At 44.7% G+C, this 22,540-nt stretch overlaps 1 protein-coding gene and 1 non-coding gene across 3 annotated transcripts in view; both read right to left on the bottom strand.

The window, feature by feature from the left end:
* Nucleotides 1-2,097: 2,097 nt before the first annotated feature.
* Nucleotides 2,098-22,540, bottom strand: part of PRPF39 (pre-mRNA processing factor 39) — an 88,838-nt gene continuing 68,395 nt past the window's right edge. For both annotated transcript variants that reach the window (XM_068254153.1, XM_068254154.1), the window contains 4 exons: nt 20,023-20,207; nt 19,862-19,936; nt 11,178-11,298; nt 2,098-2,675 (listed from right to left, as the gene is read on the bottom strand). In XM_068254153.1, coding sequence (XP_068110254.1) covers nt 2,619-2,675; nt 11,178-11,298; nt 19,862-19,936; nt 20,023-20,207 — 438 coding nt within the window. In that variant the 3' untranslated portion in view covers nt 2,098-2,618. The remainder of the gene's footprint in view (nt 2,676-11,177; nt 11,299-19,861; nt 19,937-20,022; nt 20,208-22,540) is intronic.
* On the bottom strand, nt 20,276-20,350 carry LOC137533748 (small nucleolar RNA SNORD127). Its single transcript, XR_011024212.1, has one exon. It is a non-coding gene; the product is annotated as a small nucleolar RNA SNORD127 (small nucleolar RNA).

The raw sequence follows: 22,540 nt of genomic DNA, 5'->3' as shown, positions 1-22,540 counted from the left end.
CGCTGGTGTAGAAAGCCAGAATCGCGGACGTTAACAAGTACATTTTTACGCATTACAGGTGCAATGCGTAAAAATGTACGCATGACACCTGTTACACGTAAAAATGTACTGGTTAGTGTCGGAGATAGCTTTCTGTACCAGTGGGAATGCGTAAAAAGGAAACCTGCAGGGAAAGTAAAGTGCTTAGGTTGGGTAACTACCTCAGGGAGAGGGAAGCCTCTGGATCCTCCAAAGGCTTTTCTTCTTAGGCTGTTCCATTGCTGAGGCCCCAGCAGCATGGCCACACTGGACCTGCACAGAAGCACCGACCCAATAGGGATCCGCTTTGTAGGTTGTGGATTGGGATTAATCCCCTCCATGCAGCCCTCGGTCTAATTCATTAAATACATAATACAATATTCTATTAGTGTAAAGTCACAAGTAGGTTATCTTGAGGCTTTTTTATTTGGGGGGGCAGGGAGTGTGATGTTCTAGGCAATAAAGAAAGACCACAAGCAAGATTATAACATTTGTGATATTGTACAGTTAAACAGGACTCCCTCTTCAATAACTAATACAAATGTTCGATTCCTACTCACCCTTGGGATGCAATTGCTTTTACATGGGTACTCCTGGATCTAAAAATAAAGCCACTGCTGCATGGCCCTCCTATAGTAATGGCTGGTTCACACTTGGCGCTTTTTCAGCGTTTTGCTGATCGCTGGCAATCAGCAAAGCGCTGCTACTAATGTATGCCTATGGAAACATTCACACTGCGGCGTTTGCGATCAATCAATCGCAAAACGCACTGCGTGCATCATCCTTTGGGCGATTGTGTTGTGATTCTTGTTCTATCACAATCACAAATCGTGGCAAATCGCAAAGTTTGTGCTGAGGAATCACAAACGTAATTGCAATAAAGCGCCCAAAGTGAACCGGCCCTAAGATTTGCTATTAACAGATAACTTCACAAAACAAAATATTTCCCTGAATTACAAGATAAAAAAATGGTGGTCTATAAAGATCTGTGTCCTCTGAGCATCAGATTCAGTACTCCCCCTGCAGGCAGGACTTTGTTGCACTGCAAAGCCTGAAGGAAATGTTAACTGAGTAATAGGCAAGATTGGTTTCCTAGGGCAGGTTTCCTTCACAACAAGGCTGTAGAAAGTGGTGATACTTGCCTCTCTCCCCAGGGCAAAAAAAGGGGCGGAGCCAGACAATATCTTTGTAAGGGTGGCCATACATGGTACAATTTTCCATTTTTTCAATTAGATAATTTCGTTCGATTATTCCGTTAGATCAAATATAAAGATTTGGTACTTATCCGTTAGCCGGGCGCATCCGGCAGGTGGCGCTGTTGATCTTAATTCCAATCATAATTACTTCACGTCAACCTGTGAATGTTAACGCCGGATGCGCCCGGCTTAAACAAATCAAGCCGCCGGCTTGCTTCGTGTCTCGCTCTTCTCCCCCTCTTGCCCTCTCTCCTATAGAACACTGGGGAGGGGACATGCGTGTCCCCCAGAGTCGTTCGTCGCAATGCCGCGACGAACGACTCTGGAGGGACACGCATGTCCCCTCCCCAAGGCTTATACGAGAGAGGGCAAGAGGGGGAGGAGAGCGAGACACTCACGAAGCAAGCCGGCGGCTTGATCTGTTTAAGCCGGGCGCATCCGGCGTTTACATTCACAGGTTGACGTGAAGCAATTATGATTGGAATTAAGATCAACAGCGCCACCTGCCGGATGCGCCCGGCTAACGGATAAGTACCAAAGATTTTTCCAGCATGTCCGATCTGATTTTTCTTGAAAAAAAAAAACGGGATAATCGTTAGAATTTCTTGATCGAAAAAAAATAATATATTTTCAACTTTCATTCGATTCGATCATTTAGATCGAATAAACGGGATAATTGAACGTTTTTATTGTACCATGTATGGCCACCAGGTTCAACTGTAGTCCAAGCACAGCCAAAATCGACTCAAAAGCCATCTACACAAGTTACATCAAACAAATGGGATGAAACATTTCATGCCATTCTAAAAATGTCCACTTCAGCAGTGTAAGTATCCAGTTCATCAATTGGAGTAATTCTTTAATGTAGCTCAAAGTAAATATATCGATGTCTGAACTGTTTATTAACAAAACATGACAAACTGTTAAAAAGAAGATACATACAAATGAATATGTATACAGAAAACCTTTCAAAAATCACGATGTTCCAAGAGAAAATAAAAAGTCTGCACATGTGTATAAAGCTGGGCGATTTCTCCATCTGCACTCACCCAACAATGTGCATTTGTCCCTTTTGGAAAACCATTCTTCAGGGAAAAGTTCTATGAAACTAAATGGTATTCAGAGCCACTGTGACTCTCCAATTTGTACAAAATAAGGGAGGGGGAAGGACTCCAATTATAGAGATTTTTTTAAGCATAAAGTGGAATAGAGTGTTATGAAGCGGTTGTTCTTTTCCGCAGCCTTCACTAACAACCAAACAAGATCATGGACTGTGCTCAGACTCTGGATACAGAAACTCCAATACCATAAACCTTCCCCCAAGTGAAAGACAAAATTAGCACGTTTCATGACTTAGGTCAACTTCAGCTGTGAAAGGGACTCTTGAGATGAAACAGTGCACCATCAGGTGGGAGGAGGATTGTAATAATGTCCATAGTTCCAGGCATTCTGGTAGTTGTACTGCAGAAACAAAGAAAAAAAACAATTAGATGTGAAGACAGCAATTTATTTTACATTTTAAAATAAATTCCCTCCCAACCTCAAACGTATGTCTACCACTTCCTAATAATCCCCTAAAGAGATCCTCCATGCAACAGATCCTACAAACCTCAGAAACTAAACCACAGACATCTCCTCTACATAGTAAAGCAGCAGATTTCTGGAAAAACTAGACGCCTTGAGTGAAAGTATCCTTTAAACATTTTAATTTTCCATTTCCAAGGTGTGTGACAGGTGTGTGTTCCTAATAACCACTGTTATGCATTTATATAGCATGGCCATCTTCTGCAGCACTTTGGACTTTGAGCTACTCTGAGGGCCCATTAAAACTCTAGAATACCCATCTAATGCCCCCTGCTGCACCCCAAGGCCAAGTTTTCATGCATTGCTGATACCAGGGCTGTGGAGTCGGTCCAAAAATCCTCCGACTCCAACTCCTCAGTTTAGGATTCCACCGACTCCGACTCCACGACTCCGACTCCTCTAATTTGCATATTACAATTTTGTTGATTAAAAGTATGTAACATGAAATTCGTCTCTTAACTGCCAACGCTTAGGAATTTTACAAGACAACTGAAGTGAGAAGGATATGTAGACTACTATATTTATTCCCTTTAGACTAAAACTAGTCCTTGGTAAGAGTACTTGTATAAGGTACAAACCGGAACAAAGAACATCTATCAGGCCCTAGGCAATGTAAGTGTGGGTACATGTAAGAATGATGTGCAGGTACTCTGCAGGGGAATGAGGAGATTGTAAACAGACAACACCTCTGTGTTCAATGTGCACAGCATTCTCAGTGGATTCCCTGTAGCTCTGTGGGGAGTGCATATGTAGAGTATAGTACTACTGTGTAACAAAGTAAACCTGAGACAGATGAAATTAAAGTTTTATACATACCTGGGGCTTCCTCCAGCCGCCTTCAGGATAATCAGTCCCTCGTTGTCCTCCTCCATCACCTGGATCTTCTGCTATGAGTCCAGGTACTTGAGCCAGTCAGGCGTAGTGCGCATGCACACACTCCGCCGCCAGGAGCATACTACACCTGTGCAGCACTATTGCGCAGGTGCAGAATGTTCCTGGCTGTGGGAGCGGCATGAGGCCGGACAGCGCTGACTGGCTGAATTACCAGGACTCATAGCAGAAGATCTGGGTGGTGGAGGAGAGCGAGGTACTGATTAGCCTGAAGGGGGCTGGAGGAAGCTCCAGGTATGTATAAAACTTTACTTTTCATCCGTCTCAGTTACCCTTTAATTTGTAGTCACCAAACCAAATTTTAACAACATATCAAATTATTTGATTTCATCAGCAAAGGGAGTGCATACATTTGCATAAATCAGCATCAATGCAGAATTATTTCCATCTCGTTGACCATCTCTATTAGTGACACAGCTACACATCAGGCTTTATTCTTACAGCATAGATGTTATTTAGTATATATAAGAGATTCCTGTGTACACATCATATATACAGTCACAATCAGATATGTATATCTGACCTTAAAAATACGGGGACTGCTTTATTGAAGCAGCACAAGTAACTAATTTTGATTGGTTTATTTCATTTTTGTGGACTAAGCATAGCTATTACTGTATATATACTGTATATATACATTATTTTTAATGACTATTATCTGAGAAAAAGAACATTTTATCATATTTTCTATTTTAATTACAGTTACAAATTCATTAGGAGTCGGAGCATTTTTTCCCGACTCCGACTCCAGGCACCCAAAATTGCCCGACTCCACGACTCCGACTCCACAGCCCTGGCTGATACAACCTATGTGATCCTTGAGAGCTTTATAATTCGCGTAAATAAAGTAAGCAAATGGGCACCTCTAAATCGAAATAATAAGAATTGATCTTTTGAGTGATGGCCTGAAGATCTGTTACAGCTTACAGGCATCCTCCCTGCAACCCACCTAATCCTGTTACTCTGACACATCTTGCAACAGTGGCCTGTATATAGAACTCACAAGCCAAATATATCTAAAGCTTCTCACAGGGGCCTATACACTGGTTGATTTTAGCAAGCGATCGACGGCCGATTTGACCGTTCTGATTGAATCTAGAAACTGATACAGCAGAAAGATTTATCGATTTCCAGCCGATTTTGATCGATTTGCTCGATCGGTCCGGACGGAACATCTGGGTTGATCGGCTGCTGGCAGAAGATCGCTGGCCCATAGGGTTGCATTGGATCGAATGGTGCAACACTGCATTTCCATCGATTTTCAATAGATTTAATTCTGAAATCTATTGGAAATCTGTTCCTAGTGTGTGGCACACATCAGATAGATTCCTGTCAGATTCAACCTGACAGGCGTCGGACAGGAATCTGATGGTCGAATCTGCTGCTTGTCTAGAAGTGTATGGTCACCATAACACATGCTAGACTGAACATGACCTAGGTAGCCATCTCAGTCTATAATCTAGCATTTGTACAAGCTTGCCTGATCTTTCAGCAATGACGACAACAGCAGAGTTAATTATTCCTCTCCTTACCCGAGAGCACCTGTGCCATTACACACTGGCCCATTGTCCCTCCTGCCCGTAGCGTACACAACGCTTCTCTGTAGCCTAGGATACATTCATCTGTATGAGCCCATGGCTTGAACTGTCCCTTCTAGGGATCTAGTCGTAGGTCCCTATGGACGATAGTTATGGTGCATATGTATGCACCTTTAGAAACTACTAGCATGACTGTCACTCAAAACAACCATAAATGATTATTTCAGACAATTCAATCTGAAATCTGAACACACAGGCAAGCACACAAGTCAATATCTCTAATGAGCAACAAGCCCCTCTAGCTAAAGTGGTAGTGAGTGCCAAGCAATGCCTAGTAGCAGTTATTCTTATGTTTTTCCAAACTTCCGGTGTAAAGTGCCCTAAAAAGTATCAGGATTCAAGAGAAAAAAAACAAAACAAGTTAAACAGCTGTGCCTTAGGGATAGAAATTTCAAACTTTAACAGAGAAAATTTAGAATCTTCCAAATGACTTTTTTCCATCAGTACAGAAAAAGTTTGTTAAAGAAAAACTGTAGTGAAAATAACAATGAATAAAATTACATATAGTTTACAATATTAATGTAATCAGTGTTTGCCCATTCAAATCTTTCCTTTCCACCGATTTACATTCTGAAATTTATCACTGGTGGTGACATTTTTAGTCCTGCCAGGTGATCTGTACGGAATGTTTGTTACTGAGAGCTCTATGCACAGAGGGAGATATTGCTTGCTTGGCAGTTGGAAAAACACATCGCAAAAAGGATCACAGACAGAAAACTGTCCGGACCATCATCAGGACATCACTCTGTGGGAGGTGTTTCACCACAATTTCAGCCATGCAGGCCCCCCTAATAATTTATATGAGAAAAGGTAAAGGATTTCTCACGGGAAAGGGGGTATCAGCTACTGACTAGGATGAAGTTCAATTCTTGGTTAAAATTCTAATGCCTGGGCCCCCAATGTAATTTCCCATCAGATAGATGAATCAAACAGATCATTTTCAACAGGTCAGATCTGATTTCCAATTGTTTTTGTATAGAAGTGATCAGAAAATCGATTAAAAAAAAAGCAATCGGAAATCAGATTGGACCTGTTAGAAATGATCTATTTGACCCATCTTCTACCTGATGGGAAATTGCATGGTGTGTACCAGGCATAACACGTGAGCACTAAGAATGGGAACCAATGTTTGAACAATGACCTGATCAAATGATTATGTTATCTTAGAATCAGATGTGATTTTTGCAACAGACCAATAGGAGATGACCTGAGTCCGTGATGGCTAACCTTTGCACTCCATCTGTGGTGGAACTACAAGTCCCATGAGGCATTGCAATACTTTAACAGCTCTAAGCATAACGGGGAGGCAGAGGCATGATGGGATTTGTAGTTTTGTCACAGCTGGAGTGCCAAGGTTATCCATCACTGACCTAAGTCTTCCACCTTTTGCCGACTGGACTTGCTGCTATACATTGTTCATACTATGAGACTTTTACGCTGTGTAAAACATTAAAGAGGACCTCCTTGCAAAAACTAAAAATCCGGCAGCACTGCTGTAATGCAGTTATATTTACCTCCAGAGTCTTGTCCCACAAAGCCGTCCGCAAAGTCCCTGCATCACTTCACTTCCGCCGCTTGGCCCCGCCTACTCTCTCCTCCGAGAAAAACGCCAAGCTATTTGCTGCAGTTAACAGCTTGCGTTTTTTTCTCGAGAGAGGGAAGGCGGGGCCAAGCGGCGGAAGTAGAGTGATGCAGGGACTTTGGGAACGGCTTTGTGGGACAAGCATCCGGAGGCAAATATAACTTTGCATTACAGAAGTGCTGACGGATTTTTAGTTTTTCCATGGAGGTCCTCTAATAATTTCGGGCTCATCTAATTTTTCTACATATTTGTTACATCTGGCAGTGTATGCTACACCCAGTTGCATGCAAGTACCTGTTGAACATTCATAATCACTAGAGATGGGACAAATCCCAAATTTCCGCAAATTCGAATTCAAAGAGATTCTCGATTTTCTCTAATTTTTTTAATCTCAAATCTAACGAATCCTGTACATAAGAATTGTGTGATCCGTGTATGAACAGTAGTTAGACTTAAAATAGTATAGTTTGAGTCTACCTACTATTCTTACACAGATCATACAATTTGTCTGTACATATTGAGAATCAGTTTGGATTCGTATTCAAGGAAATTTGGAACAGTTAATTGCATATGGGCCCATATTACATTGCTGCAGTTTTCTCTAGGGATTTACTGAACAGGCGAGTTTCTGCAATCTGAGATGGTACCATACATGTATGAACACATGGTAGGACAGCTTGTTTTCATTGTGGCAGGTATTTTTGTGATTTTTTTTTCCTCCTCTAGAGACAGCAGAAAATGGGCTCTATTAAAGAGACTCTGTAACAAAAATTGCATCCTGTTTTTTATCATCCTACAAGTTCCAAAAGCTATTCTAATGTGTTCTGGCTTACTGCAGCACTATCACAGTCTCTGTAATAAATCAATGTATCTTTCCCTTGTCAGACTTGTCAGCCTGTGTCTGGAAGGCTGCCAAGTTCTTCAGTGTTGTGGTTCTGCTATGCACTCCCCCCTCAGGGGGGAAAGAAACACACAAATGATCTCTTGAGATTCAAAAGGAATGCTTTATACAGCCTGCTTGTGTATGGATGTATTTTCTATGTGTGGACATATTGTACATCAACCTACTTCCTGTTTTGGTGGCCATTTTGTTTGTTTATAAACAAACTTTTTAAAACTGTTTTTAACCACTTTTAAAGAGACTCTGTAACACATTTTTTAGCCTTAGTTCTTCTATCCTATAAGTTCCTATGCCTGTTCTAATCTGCTCTGGCTTACTGCAGTCTTTCCTAACTGCACTGTCTCTGTAATAAATCAATGTATCTTTCCTCTGTCCTGTTTGTCGGGCTAAAGCTTGATTGTGTGGAATGTGCAGGGCTGCTTGTGATTGGTAGAAGCGATACACACCCTCTGCAGGCCCCCTGCATACTCTGAATGACTCATACACTATGCTTAGCTGAGCCTATTAGAAGCTGGTTAGTTTGTTTGTAAACACTGCCTAAAACTTAATTACAAGCCAGGATTGCAGCAGGGAGTGGCAGAAACAGCACAGAGGGGCACAGGAGAAAATAATGAATAGAATGGTATGCTTTTTATTGTAAGAATATTAGAGTACAGATTCTCTTTAATGCGGCGGGGAGCGGCGAAATTGTGACAGAGGGTAATAGGAGATGTCCCCTAACGCACTGGTATGTTTACTTTTGTGCGATTTTAACAATACAGATTCTCTTTAAGAATGGCAATCAATGAAGCTTTTTTTCGCATTCCCAGCTTTTCAGATAACATTCAGCACTGAAAGAGAGTTCCTAATCAGAAGTAAAACTTAGAAAGTGAAAGTCTTTGTTATGTTACGACAAATGAAAAAACAAAAGCACTAGTGTCAGGTGCTGGAAACAAACAGACCCCTATGGGGGTCCTTCAAAAGACTCACAGCGCTCAAGTGAGCAGAAATGTGGAAAGAATAATGAAGAAGCAGGGTAATTGTCCGTTCTATGAACATACAGATCATAATCAATGACTTGTTAGTGACAGATTCTCATTTAGATCACAAAGCGCAAAGAAATGGCTTAAAGCAGACCTGAACTCAACTTTCTGCTCTAAAAAGATTAGCAGCAGCATAACCACCTTTAAAAATGTACCAGAGCTGACAAAGTAAACATTTTATACATACCTTGGGCTTCCTCCAGCCCCATTTGCAGGGATTGCTCCCACACCACCATCCTTACTCTTCTCCCTCTTTGGTACCGGATCCCGTAACTTCTTCCAGTCGTGGCCAGTCTGTGCAAGAGAAGTGTGCCCTCTACATATCTCTCCGGCGGCTGCTGGAGAGATACGTAAATAGCGCACTTCACATGCGTCAGACTGTTCGCGACTGGCTGAAGTGGCGGGATCCGGTACCGAAGAGGGAGAAGACTGAGGACGGCGGTGTGGGAGCGATCCCTGCTAATGGGGCTGGAGGAAGCCCCAGGTATGTATAAAATGTTTACTTTATGTCAGCTCTGGTTTCCTTTAAAGAAAAAACAATTATTTGTTACAGCTGATACAAGTCCTGCAATAAATCAAGATTTATTCATGGAAGCAGACATAGGGTTAACATCCTGTGATTACAAATTAGCTGCTCTGCCATGGCAGGTGAGATTCCTGAGCTGACACAGCCAAGATATCAAATTACAGTGGTGATTAGTCACAGATGAGGGGGAATTAGACTTTACATACATACAGTGTGCATTTCTCTATGTTCTTCTGTTCAAGAGTTCAGATCCACTTTAAATTATGCAAAGAACACCACTAATTTCAAAACTCTGTGCTTCCTATAGCATTGGGACTGGTGCTCATTATGGCAGCTGATTAATGAGGAATATAAATGTGCTAACTTCAATGCGTCCCATGAACAGAATGCCAACGCCTAAAGGATATAACCAGCACACACATTTGTTGACACCCAGTACAGATGGCAGTGGTCTTCAATACAGATGACAAAGATGGTGCTGCACACAGCAATTAAAAACTTTAAATTGTCCAATGCGAATATAAGAGGCAAAGTAGTGCGTATGCACAACCGCGCACATTTAAAAGCAGCAGGGATGTGCCACCAGAATCAGCTTTGTAGACCTATAACCGATAAAGCTAGAAAAGCTACAGGCAGAGGACCTCAAAATATACCTTCCACTTTATTAAAGAGACTCTGAAGCTAATCTAAAATCTCCTTTTTACCTTCTATTCATGTTAAGCAGTATCAGTAGACCTAAAAGATGCATTCCCGCGGCGGAACGAGGGGTTTAGACCCCCCAAAACCTTGGGGCAAATTTCAGGCAGCGCTTCCTGTCTACTGTAGTCAATCTGCGCTGATCGCCGCCTCTCCCCGCCCGTCTCAGTCTTCCTTCACAGAGAGGGGCGGGGAGAGGCGGAGATCCGCGGGCAGAATGACATCAGTAGAGGCAGAGCTACAGCTCAAAGCTCTGCCTCCTCGGGCAGGAAAATCCACTAGTTTCAAAGTCGTGGATGTTTTCCCCGGGATTTGGGGGGTCTAAACCCCTCGTTCTGCCGTGGGGATGCAGCATTTTATGTCTACTAATACTGCTTAACGTAAATAGAAGGTAGAAAGGAGATTTTAGATTGGCGTCAGTGTTTTTTAAGCGAATACTTACATGCATATACTCTGTAGTAGATTGGCTGGCTGTTTAGGTATGTTGGGTGCATCCAGGAAAAGCGGTTTGCATCATTCTGGATGATTGTAGTTGTAGATTCACTGTAGTACACTGAACAAGAGTCTGTAGACACACACACACACACATGGGATTGGGAATGGATACCTCTGGTGACAGAGTTTGTATAAGTGTCACTAGTCTACAGGCTAACCAACGTGTTCGACTGCCATGCAAGGGGGGGAATGGAAAGACACAGCACAGTGCCCCCCCCTCGCGAAACCATAGCCTCTACAATGAAGTTCAGAGCTCTGTAGCCACACCCACCTGTATTGCCATGGACCGCCTTCAGCTTGATTCAGGGCAGCTGCCAAGCTGGGGGCGTGCCATGGCAACACTGGTGGGGGTGGCCACAAAGCTCCAGACTTCATGCTAAGGTCTAACCAATCCTAGGTTCAGATACAAAAAGGGTTCTGCCTCCAATACAAGGAGATCAGGGTTCGAATCTCAGCTCTTCCTGTTCGGTACACGAGCACCTATTTAGCAAGGAGACCTTGGGCAAGGCTCCCTAACACTTGTACTGCTTATAGAGCATGTCCTAGTGGCTAAAGCTGTGGCACTTTGGAGTCCTCCAGGAGAAAAGTGCAATATAAATGTTCTTATGTCTGTCAGTATTTGAACATACACTTCAACCACCCTTTAAAGCGTCCACAAGATTTCTTACCTGATACCAGTTAGAGTAGTTGTAAGCAGACTGTGCACTTGCAGCAGTCGCTGGAGCAGTAGCAGCCGCCACCACTGAGGCATCGTCTGCGTGGTACCTCTTTGAATCTGGCTGTTCCAACCTATAAAAACAACCCAGTAAGAAGTTAAAACCTTTAGGACAATGTTCCAATTCAATAGTCAGTACAAGCAGCAATGATATACAGCAAACCACAGCAGTGGAAAACTACAAATCTGCTGTAAGGCAAGTCACACCATGGCCACTTGTCTGATATTAATCAATATTAATAAAAAGCACTAGAAAAAAGAGAAATAAAGAAGGGCACTGTAATACAGGGTAGTGGCATAAACAGCTGCACCAGCTTTAAAGACCATGCCACCTGCAAAATAAATTCAGGTGTTCCTTGTGATCCAAAAAGTATTTGCTGGGGTTCCTCCAGGGTAAAAAGGTTAAGAAAGGCTGATCTAGAGGCGGAAGGAAGTTTGGATGTCTGTTGCTACTGACCCTGCAGAAAGTTGGAGACTTCTGGTTGTTCCCAATTGCTTTCACTTTGTTATGATACCATTAAAAAGCTGGCCATGGAATGCCAAGTCATGAGGAAATTAAACTGAGGTTCAATATGCACAGCATTTCTTTCAGAAAAGATTCAAATGTTGAAGAAAGACACAGGCTATTGTCAGACACCAATTCCTTTGGGTTACCTGCTGCTGAACACAAATCTCGGTAAAGCAGCAAATGTTACATAATAAACTAATGCAATCTCTGGCTATTTTAGGCCCCGTTCACACTGCACGCGTTTCCAGCCGAGTTTTGGAAACGCGTGCAGGTGGCCGACACGCACGACATCAGACAGTGCATAGAGTGCACTGTCTGATGTTCACACTGCATGCGTTCCGGACCTGTGCGGTCCGGGAACGCATGCTGCACGCATTTTTTGCCAAAACGCGTGGCTGTCCCATTCACTTTTCACTGATGGGATCAGCCACGCAACGCATACAAATGCGGATGGCGTGCGTTAGTACGCGTGGCGGTCCGCGTTTATAATGTGAACGGGGCCTAAAGGGGCACTATTGCTAATTTCATCTTTTTTAGTCCCCTTAAAGAGAACCCGAGGTGGGATTAAACTATGCTAGTGGGGCACAGAGGCTGGTTGTGCACACTAAGACCAGCCTCTGTTGCCCCATGGTGTGCCTCCATGTCCCCCCTGCGCGCCGCTATACCTCCCGCAGTGCTGGCGACACGCAGGGCGTCGCCAGCACAATGTTTACCTAAGCGCTGTCTGTCAGCGACGCTCCCCCGCATCGCCGCACCCGCCCGCGTCACTTCCCTCCTATCAGCAGGAGGGAAGGGACACGGGCGGGTGCGCCGATGCGGAGGAGCGGCCGCAGACAGACAGCGCTTAGGTAAACATTGTGTTGGCGACACGCTGCATGTCGCCAGCACTGCGGGGGTATAACGGTGCGCAGGGGGGACATGGAGGCACACCATGGGGCAACAGAGGCTGGTCTTAGTGTGCACAACCAGCCTCTGTGCCCCACTAGCATAGTTTAATCCCACCTCGGGTTCTCTTTAAAGGAATACTTAAGCCTGCTAAAAAAAAAAATGACTTATTTACCCGGGGCTCCCCTCAGCCCCCTGCAGCTGAACAGTGCCCTCGCCATGTCCCTCCGATGTGCCTGGACTCGCCGGCGGCCACTTCCGGTTTGGACATCACCAGCAGTCAGGCTGGGAACGCGGCTGATTATCCACGTTCCCGGCCACAATAGCGCCCTCTATAATGCTATATAATCAGCCGCGTTCCCAGCCTGTCAGGCGGTGACGGCAAAACCGGAAGTGGCCGCCGGCGAGTCCAGGTGCATCGGAGGGACCCGGCGAGGGCACCGTTCAGCTGCAGGGGGCTGAGGGGAGCCCCGGGTGAGTAAAAGTCATTTTTTTTTTAGCAGACTTAAGTATTTCTTTAACATACATATGCCTTACTAAGCAGGGCACAGCTGTAGCACTTGTGTCTGCTCTGATGTCGCCGCTGCTGCCTAGCACACTTCAGAAGCCGGTCGGGTTACCATGGAAACGGAAAGCAATAGCTGTCCGTTTCATTGCCAGTTTCACAAAAGGGGTCTTTAGCAGCCGGGCAGCGTATCATCACACAGCCGTACCGGTACATCCTGCGCTGTATGGAGGAGGCTGCGTGCTGCACTTTACGGCGGCTGCTGTGGGCTCAGTAACTGCACATTAGTGCAGTTACAACATGGAAAAGAATAAATGAGCTGGCCAGAGAGGTTGAAAATAACGGCAGCTCAAGGATCAGTAGCAGATGCCTCCCTACTACAGAATGGTTTATGCTGAACTGGCGTCTGAAAGGTTTTACTACTGACGTGACTGCCTGGCTCTAAATGTTTATTACAAGTGTAAAATTACATTTTGATAGGACTATATACTGAGCAATAGCAAAACTCCAATAAGGCATATGTATGTTAAGGGGACTAAAAAAGATGAAATTAGCAATAGTGCCCCTTTAATCTATAGCAAATCAGCAGTCTATGTGTCCCTCTGTGAAAAGACCCCATAATCTCAACAGAAAGTTATTCTCATGCAGAATCTGGAAAAGACCTGGCTTGGTTTAGAGTTTGCCTACATATTTGTTGTGGCTTAAAAGTAAAGCCAGGACCAGATCATCCTAGCCACCAGTTCCGTTCTTGCTGTCTATAGAATTCCTTGGTGATTCTCATTCATAGGAGGCCCTGGTGTACAAGTCAATATTTTCCCCCACAAAGGTGTCTAATCATCAAAGGCCTTGCTAATTCATCAATATTTTCAGAGGTGCGGTAGAAGTTCGGTAATTTACTGAAGCCCATTCACAAAGTGACAGCAGAACAGTGATAGTTGACTGTTACAAGCTGTTCTCCATGCAGAGACAGCATTACAATAGTAAGAGGCATCCCCACATCCCTTTATACGTACATGTTTGTTATACTGCGTTTGCTCGCTCTAAATCTGTCTTTTAGTCTTTCTTAACATTTTATTTAATTGCCACAGCTTAGAACTTCAAGGAGACATTACACATGCCATGCTTAGGCGATTTCCCCACTAGCTACTATGCATCTTCAAACAGGAGAGGGGTTAAACGGCCGAACAGAGGCAGGGGAAGCCAATTTTTTTCCGATCTCTCAGCTCGCTGCCTGGGGGGGGGGGGGGTAGAAAAGCTGGACCTGCCAGAGAAGGCTTTGGATCCAATCACAGGAACTTGCAGGAGACAGAGGGTGCTCCTATTGGCTCTCTGTTCCTGTCAATCATGGGGATATCCACACGGAAGGCATTCAAAGTTGGTTTTCGACAGGAGTATAGAAGCCGGTAAATATCAAGTAGTTTACTGTGTTTTGCCGAATGCTCGGATCTTCATGAATTGACATTTGCTGACATGTGTTGAAGGAGTTTACCGCACAAGTCGCTAATTTCAGCTAGCCATGTGGTAACAGCTTTGATGAATTGACATTTTACTAAATGCTCCGTAAACTCAGCTGTTTTCAGCAATACCGAATTCGGTAATGCTTGGTGAATTGACGACAAGTAAACAGAGGTGTCCATGAACAATTAATGACTAGGGATGATCAATATTTCCACGTTCATGCAAGATTATGTACATTTTGTATGTAGCTTGAAAATGGACTGATCAGGTCCCACCAAAGTTTAAATTGATCGTTCCATTTTCAAGATGCATATATTTGCATACAAAATTTGCATAATCTTGCATGAACTTGGAAATATTTGCATCTCATTGATCATTCCTACTAATGACTGTTCATGCCTAATCCAGAACTTAGAGTCTGCAATCCAGCTCTCTGCAAATTTTGAAAATGGCGTTACCTGCATCTGACACCTTTTCTGATTCTAAAAAGTTAATTCTGCCTCTAAAAGGTGTGTGCACACCTCGGTCCTTTAAGTGTACTTGAAGTGAATCAAACATTTTAAACTAAATACGTGGTAAAGCACTTACTGCCAAAACTATTGCTGCTGCACGTTGCTTTTTAGGGTCACTCCCCATACCCAGTTATGGTCTTTTTGAATATTCAACTGGCTTTTCAGTCAAACCCTCTGTGCAGAAAGTGCCCATGCACAAATGCATTAGAACTGGGCAAGCATGTGTTCCGAACAGAGCATGCCCAGTAATTGGAAAAAAAAAGACACTCGCCCAAGAAGAGGGAAACCTCTGAAACCTATGGAGCCATCTTCTGGTCTCCCACTGCCAAGCACAACACCCCCCCCCCCCCCCCACAAGGGCCTCAGCAAGGACACAGGATTCAGAAGAGTCCCTCTTCTTAGGCAAGCATGTTTTTTTACACTCGAGATTTGCTTTGGGTTCCTTTTTCTCTCTCGAAGCATCACCAAGGTAATCCTGAGCTCTGTGGCCACCCCCACCTGAGTTGCCGTGGTCCGTCCCCAGTTCGGTAGCCGTGGCTATTGAGTTAGTAAAAAAAAACTACTTTATTTTTTGGATTAGAAGACGCACTTCTCCCCCCAAAATGGGGGTAAAAAGTCACTGCGTTTTATGAAACGAATGCAACAATTTTGGCCGGGTGTCTGCCCGTTCTGAGTCTCAGTCTTCTGTCCCATGTCCCGATCTTCTTTCCCATTTTTCCCATCTGCTGTCCCGAGTCCATGTGTGTCCACGTGACCCCCGTCTTCTGTCCTGTGTCAGCCATCAGCTGTCCCGTGTCCTCGTGCGTCCCCTCTATTTCCCTTGTGTGGGTATAGCATCTGGTCTAAAGGCTGTAGCTTACCACATAACGGGGGCCAAAGTGCAGCGATGAACGTTCATAGGAAACCCGATTGGCGGTCCATGCACGCAGCCGAAGTCTCTCTGCCTTCACTTCCGCATACGTCACTAACGCGGAAGTGAAGACAGAGAGACTACAGCTGCGTGCATGGACCCCCGAGCGTCTTTCCTATGAACGTGAACCGCTATTCATCGTTGCACTGTGGCCCCAGTTATGTGGTAAGCTACAGCCTTTAGACTAGATGCTAGCAAGGAGGGGACAGCAGACACTGGACAAAAGAGGGGATGCATGAGGACACGGGACAGCTGACACAGGACAGAGGACGCTACGGCCTGCAGGTCAGGTGGGATGCTCTGTCACTCTCTCCCAATTGGTGCGGGCTGTGCTCGGTATGGGCTGAAATTGCTGCAGCTGTGGGATCCGGATGGCTTCTCCCTCCTTCCAGCTCCCAGGTACAACCTGTCCCTCACTCCTGAGCAGAACGTTACCCCAGCGGCCATAGGTTTGCACTTTTCTGAGAATGATGCATGAGGACAATGACGTGCTGGGGGGAAAGGACAGGGGTGTCATGTGCTGGGGGAGGGCCGCATCACATGGTGAGGGGACCAGGGACAGACACAGGGCAGTGGTGTCATGTGCTGTTTGGGGGGCAGGGTCTCATGCACTGGGAGGGGCATATCATGGGGTAAGGGGATGAGGGACAGACAGGGCAGGGGTGTCATTTGCTGTGTGTGTATATGTGGGGGGGGGGGGGGGGTAAGGTGTCGTGCTGGGGGACAGAGGGAAAGTGTTATGTGCTAGAGCAGGCATGGGCAAACTTGGCCCTCCAGCTGTTAAGGAACTACAAATCCCACAATGCATTTGCCTTTATGAGTCATGACTGTGGCTGTCAGACTCCTGCAATGCATTGTGGGACTTGTAGTTCCTCAACAGCTGGAGGGCCAAGTTTGCCCATGCCTGTGCTAGAGGGACAGGGTTACCGGGTGCTGGGAGAACAGGATGTTCTGTGCTGGGGGTGCCCAGGGACATGGGTGTCATGTGCAGGGAGGGACATGGGTGTCATGTGCAGGGAGGGACAGGGTATCATGTGCAGGGAGGGACAGGGTATCATGTGCAGGGAGGGACAGGGTATCATGTGCAGGGAGGGACAGGGTATCATGTGCAGGGAGGGACAGGGTATCATGTGCAGGGAGGGACAGGGTATCATGTGCAGGGAGGGACAGAGATGTTATATGCTGTGGGAACAGGGGTGTCATGTGCTGAGGGGGATAGGGGTATGTGTCATGTGCTAGGAGGACAAGTGCTGTTTTTACAGGGAAAGTGTGTGTGTGTGTGTGTGTGTGTGTGTGTGTGTGTGTGTGTGTGTGTGTGTGTGTGTGTGTGTGTGTGTGTGTGTGTGTGTGTGTGTGTGTGTGTGTGGTGTGTGTGTGGTGTGTGTGTGGTGTGTGTGTGGTGTGTGTGTGGTGTGTGTGTGGTGTGTGTGTGGTGTGTGTGGTGTGTGTGTGTGGTGTGTGTGTGTGTGGTGTGTGTGGTGTGTGTGTGGTGTGTGTGTGTGTGTGGTGTGTGTGGTGTGTGTGGTTGGTGTGTGTGGTGTGTGTGTGTGGTTGGTGTGTGTGGTTGGTGTGTGTGGTTGGTGTGTGGTGTGTGTGTGGTGTGTGTGTGGACCGTTTCAGTGTTTGCTATAGGTACAATATGACCTAGACACGCCACTGCACACAAGACTTAGGTCAGGGGACACACAGGACTCAAGACAGGAGAATATATCAGGACACAGGGGGCACACAAAAGTTATAAGGGGGACACAGAACAGAACAATTAGGGGGGGGGGGGGGGGGGGGGCGGGGGGGGGGGGGAGATACTCAAGATGCCCCTGCACCATGGACGCACCAGGTTTAGTATTTTTTTTCCCCCTGGTTTTTGTCCTTGAAACCTAGGTGCGTCCTATGGTCCGAAAAATACGGTAATCCCTTTCAGTGCATCCAAAAGTGTAAAATTGTGTTCCCAAATCAATGCCATTTTTGCTCCAGTCCCACTCCATGGTCAAACAATGCTGTGAGCCTCTCTTGGTAATGACAATAAGGTATAGAGTGTTTATGACTGCACAAGTTAAACACTACAGAAGGCACAGCAGTGCGGGGGGGGGGGGGGGGACACACAGACTGTAGCAAGCAAGAGACTGACACAAGAGAAACTTTCGATAATTGAGCCCAAAAGCAACTATCAAAGACTGAAGTATTGTCTTCAGATTAAGTAAAGGTAGCTATACATCAGGCCACTCGTTGGCTAATTGACCATATAATTCAATTATTATAATCAGACGAAAATCTGTGCTGCCAAGAGCATACCTGATCGATGATGCGACCAATTTTGGGCTGAAATGGGTGGAATGTATTGATCGGACATGCTGCATGATGTAGGGCAGACATGCCTGACTGGCTGCATACAGTAATGGCGTACGATATCAGGACGAGCAACGAACGCGCTAAAACCCCCGGCCCACGTAGGGTGCGTGTATGGGAGGCAGTGCAGAGACTGATCCAGCGGTGGACACTGGCAGGTAGTGTATACTGCATGGGGAACATTTTACATTAGGGGTGACAGCTATGGGGGCGGCAAGGCATCAGATACAAGTGCGTCAAGGCGTTTTCCCAAGAGGCCTGCAGTGTATGGACAGCCAACAGATCTCTCTCAGATTAGATTCGATCAGAGAGAAATCTGTCTCTTGATCGATCTGCCCATACGTTGCCTGATGTATGGGCACATTAACTCTTAAAGGGATCTAAGCAGCTCCTGGCTTCAAATAGCCGAAAGAGCTGCCATGTTTGAGAAACTCCCTGCTACTTTTCCACTGCCATTATCCAGGCTAGGTGTGAAATTCTTCAAGTGTGACTAATGTTTTCTGGTTGAAGTACAGTGGGGAAGACTCAGGGTTTGTTTGTGGTCAATTTAAGGGGCCCATACACCTAACGATTTCCCCTCCGATATACGGCAGATTCGATCACAGTGATCGAATCGGCTGTGAAATCGCCACGCACACCGCTGACAGAACGATCGATTTCCGTCCGAAATCGATCGTTCCCGTCAATCCGTCAGTGCGGAAGATTTCTCTCGATCACCGGCGGGGTCGGGAGTACGTCGATAGCGGCGCTCGAATGCCCGACGACCGATGCAATACAGCGGGTATACATTACCTGTTTCGGCTGGTGCGAGTCCCCGTTGTCACCGCTGCTTCTTTCCGCGCTGGGTTCCGGACCGGCTGCAGCTACACAGAACTTCCTGTCCCGGGCAGGAAGTTTAAACAGTAGAGCACCCTCTACTGTTTAAACTTCCCCTGGACAGGAAGTTCAGTGGCTGCAGGAACGGTCTGGAGCCCGGAGCGGAGAAGACGACAGCGGGGACCAAGGGACTCGCGCCGGCCGGAACAGGTAATGTATGAGAGGGGGGGGGGGGGGGCATGGGGCAGCAGCTCCACAGATTGTGATCGGTTTCAGGCTGAATTCCATTCACAATCTGTTTGCAGTAAAGGTGGCCATACGATCCCTCTCTGATCAGATTCGATCAGAGAGGGATCTATCTGTTGGTCGAATCTGATGGCAAATCGACCAGTGTATGGCCACCTTAAGCCTAATGAGGCGATTTCTTATCTGCCTTCCATTATCTGTTGCTCCTCAGTCTGCAAGTCCTTTCATGGATGGAATAGGTGCCTAATTTTAACCCTTAAATGTAAAAAGATGAGGTAAAATGAAAGGTTTTTTTAGACCAAATTTTTAGAATGCATTTTTAATTTGCTATAGAGCTGCCCTGGGAATTAAAATGATGCTCAGTTCACACAAAAAAAAAAAAAAAAAAAAAAAAGCGAACTACAAAAGCGTGCTAGTCGGATTCTTATAAAGGAAAAAAAAAAAGTCGTACCCATTTTCCGATTTCCTCTTTAGTGTTTCTTGCTCCTTTAAAAGTTTTTGATGTTCATCATAGGTGGTCAGTAACCTAAAGCAAAAAAGGTAAGACGTTAAATTACCAGATATGCTGTTTACACATTGCAGGCTACACTGAGTCAGAGTGGGTTTACTCACTTATGGATGTCGGAGCCGAAATCTTCCAAGAACTCCACTTTTCTTTGTGAAAACGTCACACGAGTAGTTATAGGCATAGTACTTTTAATGACTTTATCGAAAAGTGACAAAATGCTGGCTTCATTCTGTTTCAAATCCCCGCTGAACTCCAAATCAATAAGATTGAGATACAACTTTGTGTTTTCCTGTCCGGGGACAAAGAGATAGTGAGAGTTGCACGCTACAGACAGGTCATCAATTAAAAGGACTCCGCAGGCAAGTTCAGTTTAGAGGGACTGTTGTCTTCAGAAAATACATACAGATGTCTCATATATCATCATTATTGCCCGAGTGTATCGAGTCAGATGAGAGGCCATTAGCACCCAAAGGGGACGCAGGAAAACTGGCTAGAATGCAATGCTTCCAGGGTTATTAAAGTTCAGAGAGGTCACTGGAATGTTACATTTTAAAGCAGTACTTCAAATTAACAGACAACGGATCCTAGACAACAAATTATCCTAGACAACGGATACAGAAAAACATATCTGTTCAAACATTTATAACTGTTCAGCCAGCAATGTGATACACACCTCACCCCACTGTGTAACCACCTAAACATCACTGCTTTTCAGTTAATCTAAGCATTGGATTGCTACAAATACATTTTGTTTTTGTATTAAATTAAAAAGTGAAATTGCAGCAGAAAAAAATGAAAGTAGCTGGCCTATAATAGTTTTAAAGCAGAGAGGACGTTCTTAATTCAGGTCCACTTTAACAACCCTCTTTTCCCCTCGCACCGGAAGCCGCAGGCAGGTGTCTGGACAACATAGTTTCCCGAATTGTCCCTGAGAGCCCAAGAGATTGTTTTTTCCTAAGGTGGAAATTCATTTTATAAATTAGGCTTTACTCCATCCAAACAAGCAGAATGATATAGATGGAACAGTGGGTGTTGGTACTAGCCAAGATCAATGGTCATTACACAGTAATACTTGCTCCATATGAACAAGTCCGTGATGATGTGAAAACTGTTGGGCTTGGCTAGTACCGCCACCTACTGGTAATAAGAGATACCAGCATTATATGACTTCAAAAGTAGCCAATAGCTTACATCTACTGTATGCATTTATAGCTAGGAACATACATATACATACACTTTTTTTTTTTTTTTTTTTTAAGTCACTCATTTGTAACACAGACTTTGCAGAAGGAATGGACAGAAAGAGCTGTCTTGAAGCGGACCTGAACTCAGAAGTCTTCTCTGCTCTAAAATATACACAAAACAGTATAATAAACTTTAAACAAAAAACGTTTACAGCTGATACAAATGCTACAAAATAAATCTGCACTGTTTCTACTTCCCGATTCATGGAAGCAGACATATTGTCAACATCCAGTGCTTTCAAATTAGCTCATCTGCCATGGTAGTCATGTGACAGCTGAGGGATCAAATTACAACTTGTGATTAGACACAGATCAGGCGGAATTAAACAGGCTGAAACCCTCTAAATACATACAGGGTACATTTCTCTGCTTTCCTTCTGTCCAGGTCCACTTTAAGGCCTGTACACAGTTGGAATGACAGCCATTTTCAACAGTCATTCCACTTTTAGAAAGCCTTTCCCCACAGTTCATCTCTCTGTCAAGTAGCGTTTTCTGCTTTATGGTAAGGTGGAGGAGGCGGGGGGAGGGGAGAGAGAAATGAGTAGGAGTGAGCTGCCCATTCCTGCAACATCATTTCAACACCGCTGATTGGGTATGGGTTCCCAGCGCATGTTGTCCACAGACACCTGCATCTGGAAAACAACTAGAAACCGTCTCAATCCATTCAGCTCCTTAACCTTAACCACGGCAACATTTGTCAAAAGCTTTAAAGGACAACTGAAGTGAGAAGAATATGGAGGCTGCCAAATGTATTTCCTCTTAAACAATACTGATCTAATTGGCTGCAGAAGTGTCTGAATCACACCAGAAACAAGCATGCAGCTAATCTTGTAAGATCTGACAATGTCAGATACACCTGATCTGCTGCATGCTTGTTCCAAGTCTATGGCTGAAAGTATTAAGCCCAATCTACACCATACGATTCTTTATACGATTCGATTACGATTCTATTTACGATCCGATTAAATCAAACATGTCCTCTCAGGATTTGATTCGATTCAATTCGATTTGCCATTGCAAAACAATAGGAAATCGAATTGAATCCTGATCGTACATGACGGATTTAATCAGATCGTAAATAGAATCTTAATCGAATCGTATAAAGAATTGTATCGTGTAGATTGGGTTTAAGAGGCAGAGGATCAGCAGAATAACCAGGCAACTGCTATTGTTTAAAAGGAAATAAATATGGAAGCCTCCATACCCCTCATTACAGTTGTTCTTCAAGTGCGAAAATACCAATGATTTGCAGTACCTGACTGGTAGATTTGTCATCATAAGCTTTAACTTATGATAATACATGATATTGTTTATAGGGTGATAGTTTAAGAGACTATTTTAAAACGAACCAGACACAAAGCATCCTCATGTAATATAT

Source organism: Hyperolius riggenbachi, chromosome 9 (assembly GCF_040937935.1).
Source record: "Hyperolius riggenbachi isolate aHypRig1 chromosome 9, aHypRig1.pri, whole genome shotgun sequence".
NCBI classification, from domain to species: Eukaryota; Metazoa; Chordata; class Amphibia; order Anura; family Hyperoliidae; genus Hyperolius; species Hyperolius riggenbachi.
This window is presented reverse-complemented; position numbering and strand designations above follow the sequence as displayed.